This window comes from Myotis davidii, unplaced genomic scaffold (assembly GCF_000327345.1).
Source record: "Myotis davidii unplaced genomic scaffold, ASM32734v1 scaffold299, whole genome shotgun sequence".
In the NCBI taxonomy this organism is placed as follows: domain Eukaryota; kingdom Metazoa; phylum Chordata; class Mammalia; order Chiroptera; family Vespertilionidae; genus Myotis; species Myotis davidii.
Genome location: NW_006293088.1, coordinates 2,515,603 through 2,528,242, shown reverse-complemented (window position 1 = coordinate 2,528,242; position 12,640 = coordinate 2,515,603). Strand labels below are relative to the sequence as shown.

The 12,640-nt window shown below is 41.5% G+C and overlaps 1 protein-coding gene across 3 annotated transcripts in view; it reads right to left on the bottom strand.

Moving 5' to 3' along the window:
- FBXO42 (F-box protein 42) overlaps window positions 1-12,640 on the bottom strand; it is an 89,498-nt gene that overhangs the window by 42,768 nt on the left and 34,090 nt on the right. For all 3 annotated transcript variants that reach the window (XM_006766680.2, XM_015565855.1, XM_015565856.1), the window contains exon 4: window positions 6,540-6,674. In XM_006766680.2, the coding sequence (XP_006766743.1) occupies window positions 6,540-6,674 (135 nt within the window). The remainder of the gene's footprint in view (window positions 1-6,539; window positions 6,675-12,640) is intronic.

Sequence of the window (12,640 nt, the reverse complement as noted above, 5' to 3'; positions counted from 1 at the left end):
CATGACTCCTGGGTCCCCAGAGACTTCCCGGAACCGGAGTTCAGAGCCGTCGGGGGCTTGTGCCTCCCTCCGGATTCAAAAAGAGAGCCGCGTCCTCAGGTGCCAGTCCCTTTCCGCGCGCGCGAGCCCCGCGTGAGCCCCGTACCTCTGTGCTTCTCTCCTGCAGCTTCTGTGGGTCTCAGTGTGCCCTTCCTTCCTTCTAGTTGTAGAGTTTACAGTCAGCCAGGCTTCCTGTGGTTCTGGGTGAAGTCCGTATTGTTTCTCTGAGGTATTAATCAATTGTTGTGTGCGGCGTTAATTTCCCGGTGTTTATCTCTGCCGCCATCTTAGTTTCTCCCGTGATGATTTATTTGCAAGTGGTAGGAGGAGGCTTTACAGAGCAGAGCCAGTATGCCTTGCCCCCTCAACGATAAATGGAGTAAATGAGACAGATCTTCAGGCCTGCCTGTGGCCCAGGTTCCAGTTATCTTCGAGGCAAAAGGGAAGGCGCTGGTATGCAAACACGCACATGCACACAGAAGCATGCACAGTTGCACCTGCGCACCCATACACACACTATATTTGTCATTTTTTATATCTGTGTTCTCTCATTTAAATTTAATCTCCATTAGCAGTGGATTTCTCTCTGTTTTATTAAGTCATGTATCCCTGGCATCTAAAACAATACTAGGTACAGAGTAGGCAATCCATAATTATTTGCTTTATGAACAAATGAAGGATGAGAGAAGAATTAACTGAACAAAGGAAAGACTATGCTGTCATTTAAGGGAAGTCAAGCCCTGTTTTAAATGTCAAACTCTCAAAACAACTAATGACTTGATACCACCACTTAAATTTTGAAATGTTTTAAAATGAAACTTCTTCCAAATATTTATTCTCCACATCAGCAAACACTAACTACTTAGCTGCACAAACCTGAAATATAAGTCAGTCTGTATGACCCTCTCACCCTCCCATATCCAATCTATACAGAAGTCCCATTAATTTTAACATAAAAGTTCAGCTCAATTTCATCTACTTCTATCTCCTCTACTAGGACTCTAGTCTAAGCCATCACAGTCCTCACCTGTACTATTCTATAGCCTATCTGTTCTCTTTTATTTTCTTGCCTACTTCAATTTATTTCCTTCATAGAAGCAAAAGTGTTCTTTAAAATGCAAATCTTATATAATAAAAGCCTAATATGCAAACCGACTGAACAGTGGAATGACCAGTCGCTATGACTCATACTGACCACCAGGGGGCAGATGCTCAACACAGGAGCTGCCCCCAGCCTGCAGGCCCCAGGCCAGCCAAGGTGGGTGCCAGCAGGGGGGCCCCCAATTGCCCCACCAGTTTTCCTGCAGAGGGAGGTGACTGGCAGCAGTGGTGGGGGGCAGGGCCAGGGAGCGGGTGGCGCCAGGCCAGCCAAGGTGGGTGCCAGTGGGGGCCCCCAATCGCCTCGACAGTCACCTCAAAGATCAGTCCTGATCGCCAGCCAAGCCTAGGGACCCCTAGTTGGGCCATAATGCTCCTCTGCTTAAAATCTCAAATGTTCAGCCGAAACCAGTTTGGCTCGGTGGATAGAGCGTCGGCCTGAGGACTGAAGGGTTCCAGGTTCGATTCCGGTCAAGGGCATGTACCTTGGTTGTGGGCACGTCCCCAGTGGGGAGTGTGCAGGAGGCAGCTGGTCGATGTTTCTCTCTCATCGTAGTTTCTAACTCTCTATCTCTCTCCTTTCCTCTCTGTAAAAACTCAATAAAATATATTTTTAAAAAAATCTCAAATGTTCACAAAATTTGGTCTGTGAGTGAGTTGGCTCCTGTCTACATATCAACTCCATCTGTGCCAGTCTATTCCTTGATCATTATGCCACATCCACAAAGGCCTGATTTCAGATCTTCCAGCATGTCTGATTTTTTGCTGCTCTTGAGTCTCCGCACATGCTTTTCTCACTTCCCTCCACTCTCCATCCTTCAGAACTCAGTAAAAAATGTTGCCTCCTGTTTAAAGTAGCTCTCCCCCTCTTTGTATCTCATTCCTTGTTTGTTCCCTTAATAATTTCTCAATTTGCTTGTTTTTTGTTTCTTCCCCACTATAATATAAGCTCCATGAGGGTAGGGACCACAATAGCAAGTGTAAAAGGTAGGATATAGATGCCTCTTTGGAAATGCCTGAGAAGTATAGCTGTATGTAGGTCTCTCTCAGCTCTAAGAGCTGCCGTTCCAAAACGCATCACCCTCCAGATGGAGCATGTGTATGATTTCAAAAGGAATTAATAAAGACAAGGTTTCAATGCAACTCACATTAATTCCAACTGCTATGGACCAAACTATCTCTCTCCCAAAATTCATATGTGAAAGCCCTAATCCCAATGCAATGGCATCTGGAGATGGGACTTTAGGGAAATAATTAGGTTTAGGTGAACTCATGAGTGGTGGGGCCCTTATGATGGGATCAATGTTCTTAACTAAAAGAAGAAAAAACACCAGGACACTCTCTGCTATGTGAGGACGGAGCAAGAAGGCAGCTGTCTGAAAGCCAGGAAGACAGCCCTCACCAGCACCCTGATCTCAAGACGCCTAGCTTCCAGAATGGAGAAATAAATTTCTGTTGTTGAAACCAACCCGTCTATGTATGGTATTTTGTTATGGCAGCCTGAGCTGACTAAGTAAGACACCAACCAAATAAGAAGGCTCCACTCACAATATAACCAAATAAACATGTAAAAAGATACCTGGCACAGTAGCAATGTCTATCAAGATTCCCACCCCATACTGTTCCACTGCTTGTTTGATGCTCTTCCCCAAATAGCTACATATTTGAAGACTAAATACTGTTAAAGCTATTGCTTTAAATGCTCATCACTTGTAAATACTCAAATGCTAGAGGAAGACTTCACAGCTGGCACGAAAGGGTGGTGAGTAGCACCTTCCCTCAGGCACACTCCCCTCCCCACCCTCCATGCACTAAAACGGGTGACTCAGGCACACCAAGACATAGCAACACTGTTCTATTCGGAAAGACTCACTGATGTTTCAGTTAGGAAGTAATTTTGGCTGGGACTCATGACAGCATATAGAAACATTTCCTCAGGCAATCTTCCCATGGGATTTCTGTCTAAATGAGAATCTCAGGGGCTCTTTATTAAACTGTTTGTTTGCTTTTCTTTTAAAGTATAGGCATTTCAAAAATCTGAGTTTTTCCCTCTAAAACTAGGTTCTAATTGTAGATTAGAGTGGTAGAACAACTAGATTCTTTGAGATACTTTGTTAGAAAATTACTTTAAACATTCAGGAGCTTACAGGATTTATAAAAGGAAACGGCTAACACTGTATTTTTAAAAATTCAGTTATTTCTCTGATACTTTATACCTTGGAAATCTCAAAACACAGTCTTAAAAACAGTGGTTTTAAAAAAACACTGGGGGGAGGAAGGAGAGAAAGATAAAAAAAAATCACTCATTCCTATCTGTTAGGGAGAAATAAGGAAAAATAAGCAAAGTAGTTAGCGACACGTTACGAAGATGCCAAAGTCAGAGAGCTCCACTTTACAAGAAAGAGCTACACCTATGCCAAATAATCAAAGGTACAAAGTTTGGTTATAAAATAGAGAGAGGCAGTATGAGTATTTTGCAAATGGAACAATCAAAGCTGTTCTGGGGTCTGGACACCAAGTACAGGCAATAAGTTGGGTAAGCTGAGCAGGCTCTAAATTTTAGAATCTGTGATTCCAAATATTAATCAATATTGTACTAAGTGCAATAGGAGACAAAGGGCTAAAAAAGAAAACTTTCCAATATACAAATTTCTGAGGGCCCTAAAATAGTACCAACTCTCAAAAAACATTTTTTTAAATATATTTTATTGAGTTTTTACAGAGAGGAAAGGAGAGAGATAGAGAGTTAGAAACAACGATGAGAGAGAAACATTGACCAGCTCCCTCCTGCACACTCCCCACTGGGGATGTGCCCACAACCAAGGTACATGCCCTTGACCAGAATTGAACCTGGGACCCTTCAGTCCTCAGGCCGACGCTCTATCCACTGAGCCAAACCGGTTTCGGCCTCAAAATTTTTTTAAAGATTAACACTTGTTCATCTTTCTAATCCTATATAATAAAAGCCTAATATGCAAATCGACTGAACAGTGGAATGACCGGTTGCTATGACATGCACTGATCACCAGGGGGCAGATGCTCAACACAGGAGCTGCCCCCAGCCCACAGGCCCCAGACCAGCCAAGGTGGGTGCCAGCAGGGGGCACCCCTGATCACGCCGCCGGTCACCCCACAAATCAGCCCTGATCACCGGTCAGGCCTAGGGACCCTACCCGTGCACAAATTTCATGCACCAGGCCTCCAGTACTTTTAATAAAGAGCTTCATCTGTACAACAGCAAGTCCCACCTATGAGTATCTACTGTCACTGTGCTCCTCCCTCCTCTATTTGACTATTGCAGGGGGTAGGTATAGGAGCTCAAAGTTTGGGGAAGCAAATTGCAGCTGTTTTGATTCCTGGTCAGGGTACATACCCAGATTGTGGGCTCGACCCCCCAGTGGGGGGCTTACAAGGGGCAGCCAACAGATATTTCTCTCTCATCAATGTTTCTATCTCTCTATCCCTCCCCCTTACCCTCTCTCTAATATCCATAAAATATTTTTTTAAAAACCTCATGTCTCCTTACTCTTAGTCCAGTGCCCTTTCTAATACACCAGGTTGCTTCCCATTTAATAAAGTAGTAGCCCTAGCCAGTTTGGCTCAGTGGCTAAAGCATTGCGAACTGAAGGGTCTCAAGTTCAATTCCGGTCAAGGGCGCATGCCTGGGTTGTGGGCTTGATCCCCATTGGGGGACTTGCAGGAGGCAGCTGATCCACGATTCTCTCTCATCGTGGATGTTTCTCTCTCTCTCCCTTCCTCTCTGAGATCAATAAAAAAATATATATATAAATAAATTAAGGCCTTCACTTCTTAAAAAAAAAGTCAAAGTAGTAAATCAAGGCTGAAATGAATAGGAAATGTGCATAAGAAAAACATGAGTCACCCTAGTCCTGGAGTGAATTCCAAACTTGAAAAGCCAAATGACTACACAATGGAATACTACGCTGCAGTACGAAAGAAGGAATTCTTACCATTTGGAACAGCATGAATGAAACTGGAGAGCATTATGCTAACTGAAATAAGCCAGTCAGAGAAAGATAAATATCACATGATCTCACTCATTTGTGGAATATAATGAACAACATAAACTGATGAACAAAAACAGATCCAGAGACAGAGAAGTATCGATCAGACCATCAAACCTCAGAAGGAAAGTAGGGGAGGAGAGGGGTAAGGGGGAGAGATCAACCAAAGGACTTGTATGCAAGCATATAAGCCTAACCAATGGACACAGACACCTGAGGGGTGAGGACCTGAGTGGGGGTGGGGGGGTGGGGAGGCAATGGGGGGCTAAGGCCACATATGTAATACCATAATCAATAAAGAAAAAGTAAATAAAGACTGCAGAGAAAAAAAGAAAAGAAAAGAAACCTTATTTTGGTTAGTCCTTTTCTGAAGAAAAAAAAAAAGCCAAATGAATATTTGGGGAAAGCCGGCCAACAAATCTAGCAGAATACTTCATACTTGGTGGGCTCTATTTCTCTATTACATCAGCCCCTCAAATCTTATAACTGTGCCTTTTCAAACTGATATGCCTCATGAGTGCAAAAACAATGTTTTTGGGGTTTTTTTACCCCAAGAAAATTGAGGTTAAAAAAAAGGAGAAAATAATCACGATTCTTTCTGCCAGAATTCTGGCATAGCGGGACTATGCAGGAACGCATCTCATGTGGAATCTTCCCACACTCGAGTTGTTAAGAGTAACCAGCAGAGGCATGTTCCATACACTCCCCAAATATCTGAGCTGGAAACAACAAAAGGTATTCAGAGATCTTAGCCCTGGGACAATAGCTCTGTCAGTCCACTACAGTTCTCAAGACTCTGTGTTTCTGCTCTTCAACTTCATACCAAAGAGCATGTTACACCGTACAAGTACCTGAGAAAACCACGCAAGTGAATTCACACAGTAATATATAACAATTTTGGCAGGGCACCAATATGAATGATAAAATATAAATTTTTTAAAATTCAAAGACCTTTACACAAGCATATCACCCTTAGCATTTACATAGCATATTGGACAAAGAACCCGGGGCCCTAATAACCGCCCTTGAGACCAACACCAAAAAGGATTGCGGTTCTAGCCAGTTTGGCTCAGTGGATAGAGCGTTGGCCTGTGGACCGAAGGGTCCCAGGTTCAATTCCGGTTAAGGACACATACCTTGGTTGCAGGCTTCTCCCTGGCTGGGCCCTGGACAAGGCCCGTACAGGAGGCAACCAATCCATGTGTTTCTCTCACATCGATATTTCCCTCTGTCTTTCCCTCTCTCTTCCATTCTCTTTAAAAATCAATGGAAAGATATCCTTCGGTGAGGATTGGGAGAAAAATAAAAGGACTGGGCAGTTTCCATGCAAAGGGAATTACCTGGTAAGAAGGCAAAGATGAGCATTTTATCTCTTACCTGAAGCCAAAGGTCGGATCCACTCTTTGCTATTCAGGTCAAGTCTCCAGAGGTCATTGAAGGCAGCATTGCAGCTGCTTTGGGTACAGCCTCCAAACACATACATAGACTGATTGGCATCATAATAGCATGCACCTAGAAAGAAAACAATAAATAAATAACTGTGGGGGATGTGCAGGAGGCGGCTGATTGATGTTTCTCTCTCATCGATGTTTCTGACTCTCTATCTCTCTCCCTTCCTCTCTGTAAAAAATCAATAAAATATATTTAAAAAAAAGAGATCAATGTAGCTCAGAGATATCAGGAATAATATGGACACGATATAAATGAGAAAAAAAAACATGAAAGTCATTAAGCTTCTAGGTATAACCAGAAGCCAACAAGACAGGCTAGTTCAGTGATGGGGAACCTATGACACACTTGTCAGAGGTGACACATGAACTCATTTTTTTGGTTGATTTTTCTTTGTTAAATGGCACTTAAATATATAAAATAAATATCAAAAATATAAATCTTTGTTTTACTATGGTTGCAAATATCAAAAAATTCCTATATGTGACACGGCACCAGAGTTAAGTTAGGGTTTTTCAAAATGCTGTCACACAAAGCTCAAAAGGTTCGCCATCTCTGGGCTAGTTGGTACTGAACAGAAAACCAGTGCTGTAACATTGAAAAAGCCACAAGGTCTCTGAAAAGAGCCTTTTTATTTTATTTTTTTATAAAGATCTGATATTTATTTATTTATTTTGTTAAGCCTCATCTGAGGATTTTTTTTCCGTTGATTTTTAGATAGAGTGGAAAGGAGGGGGACTGAGTTTGCAACTGAGGTATGTGCCCTTTACAGAGTTACATGGTCTCGACTGGAATCGAATCCAGGACCCTTCGGTCTGCAGGCTGACACTCCAACCACTGAGCCAAACCGGTTAGGGCAGAAAAGCCTTTTAAATTAGTTGATTATATACTAATTAAATATATATCTCACCAATGGGCATCATTCTGAAGAAAAGAGGCAATGATTACGAGAGGTACTGTTCCTTTAAAATTAGGAAGATCAGAGCTAGAATCTAGATAAGAGGCTTGAGAGCTAAGTTCTGTTACCTTGCTTCTTTCTCACTAAAACCTCATTTAGTCTCTATCCCTTGGAAAAGATGACCACACTCTTCATACTCTTGCATTTAGCATCCTGGGTCTCAGGAAGAAGGCCGAGCAAAACTTCCCTTTCTATTCATTTCAAGCATACTAGTGGGGAAAAAAAGACCTCTCAAAGTCACGTGAAACTAGGCTTAAACAGTTAAGGGTCACATAAAAGGAAGGGGAAAAGGAAAAGAAATTGAGAGATTCAACCCACTAGTGCAGGGTTTCAGTGATCATTCAGCTTATTTATAGGTCTAGTTCGATTAAGCATGCCACTGTTTGTAAGATCTCTTCGGAACCCTGGCACCACTTATTCAAGTTCAGAAAAAGGGAAATGCCACTGCTATAATTACCTCTGTAATATGTACTAACTCTGGGAATAACCCTTCCTTTTTTCCTTCTTAAGTGAGCCCACCCTATAGGCTCTTTAAGGAATCTCTACACTAGAAAGGCCAAGTCAGAAAACTGGATGAGTTAAGAGCCAATAAAGCAGTGTGTTTAGTCACTTACACCCAATAATCTCAATCAGTGGAAGAAGTATATCCAAACCATCAGACCTCTGACACTGCAGTAATGGAGCTGCACACTTTTCAAATTAACAAAGAAATTAAAGAGAACAGAGATGTGAAGAAATGAAATACTATCGCCCGGCCGGTGTGGCTCAGTGGTTGAGTGTCGACTTATGAACCAGGAGGTCAGGGTTCCATTCCTGGTCAGGGCACAGAAATAAATAAATATATATATATATATATATAAAGAAATGAAACACTATCTAATCACCAATAGGCTCACACCTGCAAAATAGTCAATATATTCCCAGAACTCAAACACACTAGAATGGTATATGAAGATTTAAATGATCTCACAACTTCCACTGACTGTCTTTGTCTTTGAAAGTAACTTCTAATCTATATCTAAATCAGTTTTTTATCCACATCCCAAAAACAAAGTCTATTGAGAATTAAAATCCTATGTAATTACATTGCCCATGTCTCAAATTAAAAACTACATATAGCAAAGGATCAAATTAGACAAACAAAAAGAGTAATTACTGAAGCCACATTTTAATCTCCACTAAAGGAGCTCAATTAAGATATTCTGGTATTCTCATACCTTTCTTGAACTATTTTAACAAATGGGAAAATTTTGAACTGAACCAATAGTGCCAGGCAAAAAAAGAACATTCTTTTCCTCTTGATAATCCATGCCTCCAGAACAGAAATTAGCAATGTCGTATGGCTTCTGAAACCTTAAGTTGTGTCATTTTAACAATGTTTAATAAACAAGTTCATGATTTCATAACTAAAAGAGTCAGAGCTCATTTATGTCACACCATTCCTCAAAGATCAACTCTTAGCAGCTGCTTCCTTCGTGTAGCAAAAGAGTACAGTGCCTTTATTTATCAAAGAGGTAGCAAACATTCTTCTTCTCTATTTGGATTGAAAACCCAGCTGGCAGCTGGGCCCCATGAGGTTCTTAACCACGTGTATTTTAATCCTATACTAAAATAAGGCAGTCGGCATTTTCCTGCTTCTCTTTGAGCAAACAAAGGTTTCTGCAAGAGGAAGGCACAGCCCAAACTCCGCAAAGATAATAGGACTGAAACGACAAGTTTCACACACTTTATTTTCAATGTCCAGCAGTCAATTATCAACGAAGCTTGGAAAGGAAGGGAGTCAATTTAGGCAGCTAAGTTTAGAACTCAGATATAATGGAATGAGAAAATGGCCACCAATAATACACTCAAATATTTTAGGCATCCTAATGAACTTTGTTTAATGTCTATTTTTATTTAAGACACTATATGTTGGTCTGGGTGGGGGTGGGGAAACCGGACAAGTTCAATGGGTCTTGTAGAAAAAAATAAGAATTTAAGCAAATACCAGTGCTCAAGTAGTCATTTCCCTTTTACCAAAGTTCTCCACCCAAAGAGAATACTTTCCTTTCAGAACATCGAGACCATTGGAATGTGCCAAACAAAAGTTACAGTTCATAGTACAGTATGAATACTCTGCTAAGAAATAACATTAAAAATGTTTATTCCAATTGCTAAACCTCTTCAACCTTTGGAAATGGGCTTGATTGTTCCATGAACAATTATTGCAAGACACATCCCGCAAATTAATACCTAATAATCCCTATTCAAAGGCAAGTCAAATATTCACAATTATACAAACAGCAAGCGAATGACTCTCAGCATTCTGAATACTTCCCTCCTATATTACATTCCTCTCAAATGTTAAGATCTTCCAGTTGTTTCATATTTTCCATGATGCCTGGTAGTCACTCAATAAATGTCCACTCTAACTTTTGCACTTTCGGTTGTTAAAGTCTCTTTTGTTTCCCCCACTTGTCTCCAGAGAAAGGTCCTGAGGCATTTATCCCATGCTTAAAGAGACTATGCTGTCATGTGTCTCACATCTACAAGCCAGGACATATTTGATAGGGCCTGTAATTACATAACTATGGAACAAGCAAGGTTGGTTACCCAGTCTGGGCCTGCTGACTATTGCAGGAACACAATTTGCATGTGTGTGAAATGACCTGACCATATCTGGAGCCTAAACACTAAAACTTTTTTCAAGGCATGATGCTGGGGACTCAACAGACCACTACATCCTTTTGAAAAGGACACCCTACAATCTGAAAAGGACCGCCTACATTAATCAAGGCTTGCATGATTGGTCATGCATGCACCAAAAAAAAAAGCGGGGGGGAGAGAACTGGCTTTATTTTACTTCCCCTGCCTTTTTTGTCCCAGATATTTTTTATTATTTTTTATACTTAGGAAAGAAGCAGTACTGCTCATATCTCAGTTACAATTAATTTCACAGAATTTAATAAATTATCAACTATGATCATTTTGCAATTTAAAACATAGTTTTTAGCAAGTGTTCCTTTAATTCAATTTCCTAGCAACTCTTTGGCATAAGAACTTGTCATACACATTTTACAGATGAAGAAATTATGGTGAGAAGGGCCAAGGAACTTGCTTCCCAAGTCCAAAGTTCTTTTGCATGCAGCCTCTCATATATAGGTAATTATGGTAAGACACAGATGATTATAAATAACTAGAGGCCCAGTGCACAAAATTCATGCATGGGTGCAGTCCCTAGGCATGGCAGGTGATCGAAGCATGAGTGTCTGGCATAGAAGGGCAGGTCTCAGCTGACCTCTGGGCCCTGGGCAGCACCTGGGCCACCGCATGCCCCCCTCCGCATATGAGTCATGGCGCCCGAGTCCCCATGCAGAGATGCAGTGAGTGTGGCCAAACGCTGCAGGCCAGGGCGCAGTGTAGGCCGCCCAGCAGCGCCGCATGGAAGCCAGGCAGGCAGCACGTTCTCTCCCAGCCGGCCTTGCAGACCACTCCTGCGCAAACCTACAGGGAGCCAGGCTTTTATTACATAGGATAAGAGGAAAGTATCAAGTGTATTAGAGGAATATAAGCAAAGGAAGAAAGCGCTTAATCACCATGGTGGGGAATTTGAGAGTAGTTTTTGAAGAAGATGGCTTTTGGCTTTGTTTGTTTCTGAGATGGGTTTTAGAGGATAGGACATTTTCAGTAAATTAATGAGGGGCAACCAAGACTGGGATAGCAAAAGAGGAGGAGGGAAAGGGAAAATGAAATCAGGGCATCCAAGGAAAGAAATGAAGTAGTGAGTTTAAGAAATCACAAGGAGTCTTGTGTGGTCTGACTGCGTAAGGAGGCAATAGCAGTGACTTAGGCTGAAAAGGTAAGGTGGAGCCTTGAAAGCCAGGTGGAGTGGAAACTTCTACACGTAATGTAAAGAGACTGAGGCTTTTTGGAAGTGGAATGACAAGGCTGGTTTTATGTTTCAGATTTGCTCTGTTTCCCGACAGGAGCTCCTGTCATTTCGAGCATGCCAATTCTTTAAGTATAGGATCATCCCAGTCACTGCAGGACATTTGCCTGGTCTTTGCCTACTAAATGCCTGTAGTGCTTTCTAGTCGAGACAATAAACAATGACTTTACATATTTCCAAATACCCTAGGAGGTGGCACTGTCCCTAGTTTTAGAGATGATTGCCAACATTGTCTAGTCCAGATTCAAATGAAGAGAAAAGGAAGGCAAGAAGACTATTTAGACAAAACTTAGGAAAGATGGAATGATTAGATTATACATGGGAGTAATGGGGAAACAAAGGAAACATAATGAGAGAGATTGCTGAGACAGAACAAAATCAACAGGATTTTACTTTTATTTTTGAGAGAAATTGAGGAACTGAGGATGAATCCAAGTTTTCAAGCTTGTATAATTGAAAGCATGATAAATGCCATTAACTAAATTAGGGAGAGGAGAAAATTTGGAGGGTATTACTGAATTCGGCTTTTAGCTGACTAAACATGGAACATCTGTGTATCTCTACGGCACTAGGGCAAAGAATTAGAAATGCAGATCTCGAGCTCAACATGAGCTGAGAATAAGAAATAAAGTTGATCTCAAGGTATAAATACAGGGTTGAAAGAGGAAGAAACTAAGGAAAGAAATCCCTTGTTTTCAACCCGTTTTGAAAACTGCTATTTCTCTGTAACAGTCTTGCCGGGAGCCGGTCCATCCTTGCTGTTTCAAGGGACCTGGCATATATGGCATACTGTTCTTAATATATTTGCTCACCTTCTTGGCACTATGTGTTTTAACCAAGGTCACCTCTCTGAGAAAGGTTGTTTCCCCAGGTAGAGATTTTCCCCTGAAGTTAGGGAGGGAATAAAACCCCTTCACTAAGTGCCAGGCAGGTAATTAATCTCTTTAACTACGAACAATCATGCTTAAGTACATAATCTTTACTCCCTGGAATGGAGATAAGAAACGCCCTAACCTTTGGAATAGAGATTGATAGGATTGGAATCAACTGGTATAAAAACAAGACAACAGGAGGCAGACCTCAGAAGACAGACCTTAGAAGACAGAGCTTAGAACACAGAACTCAGAACACAGAACTCAGACG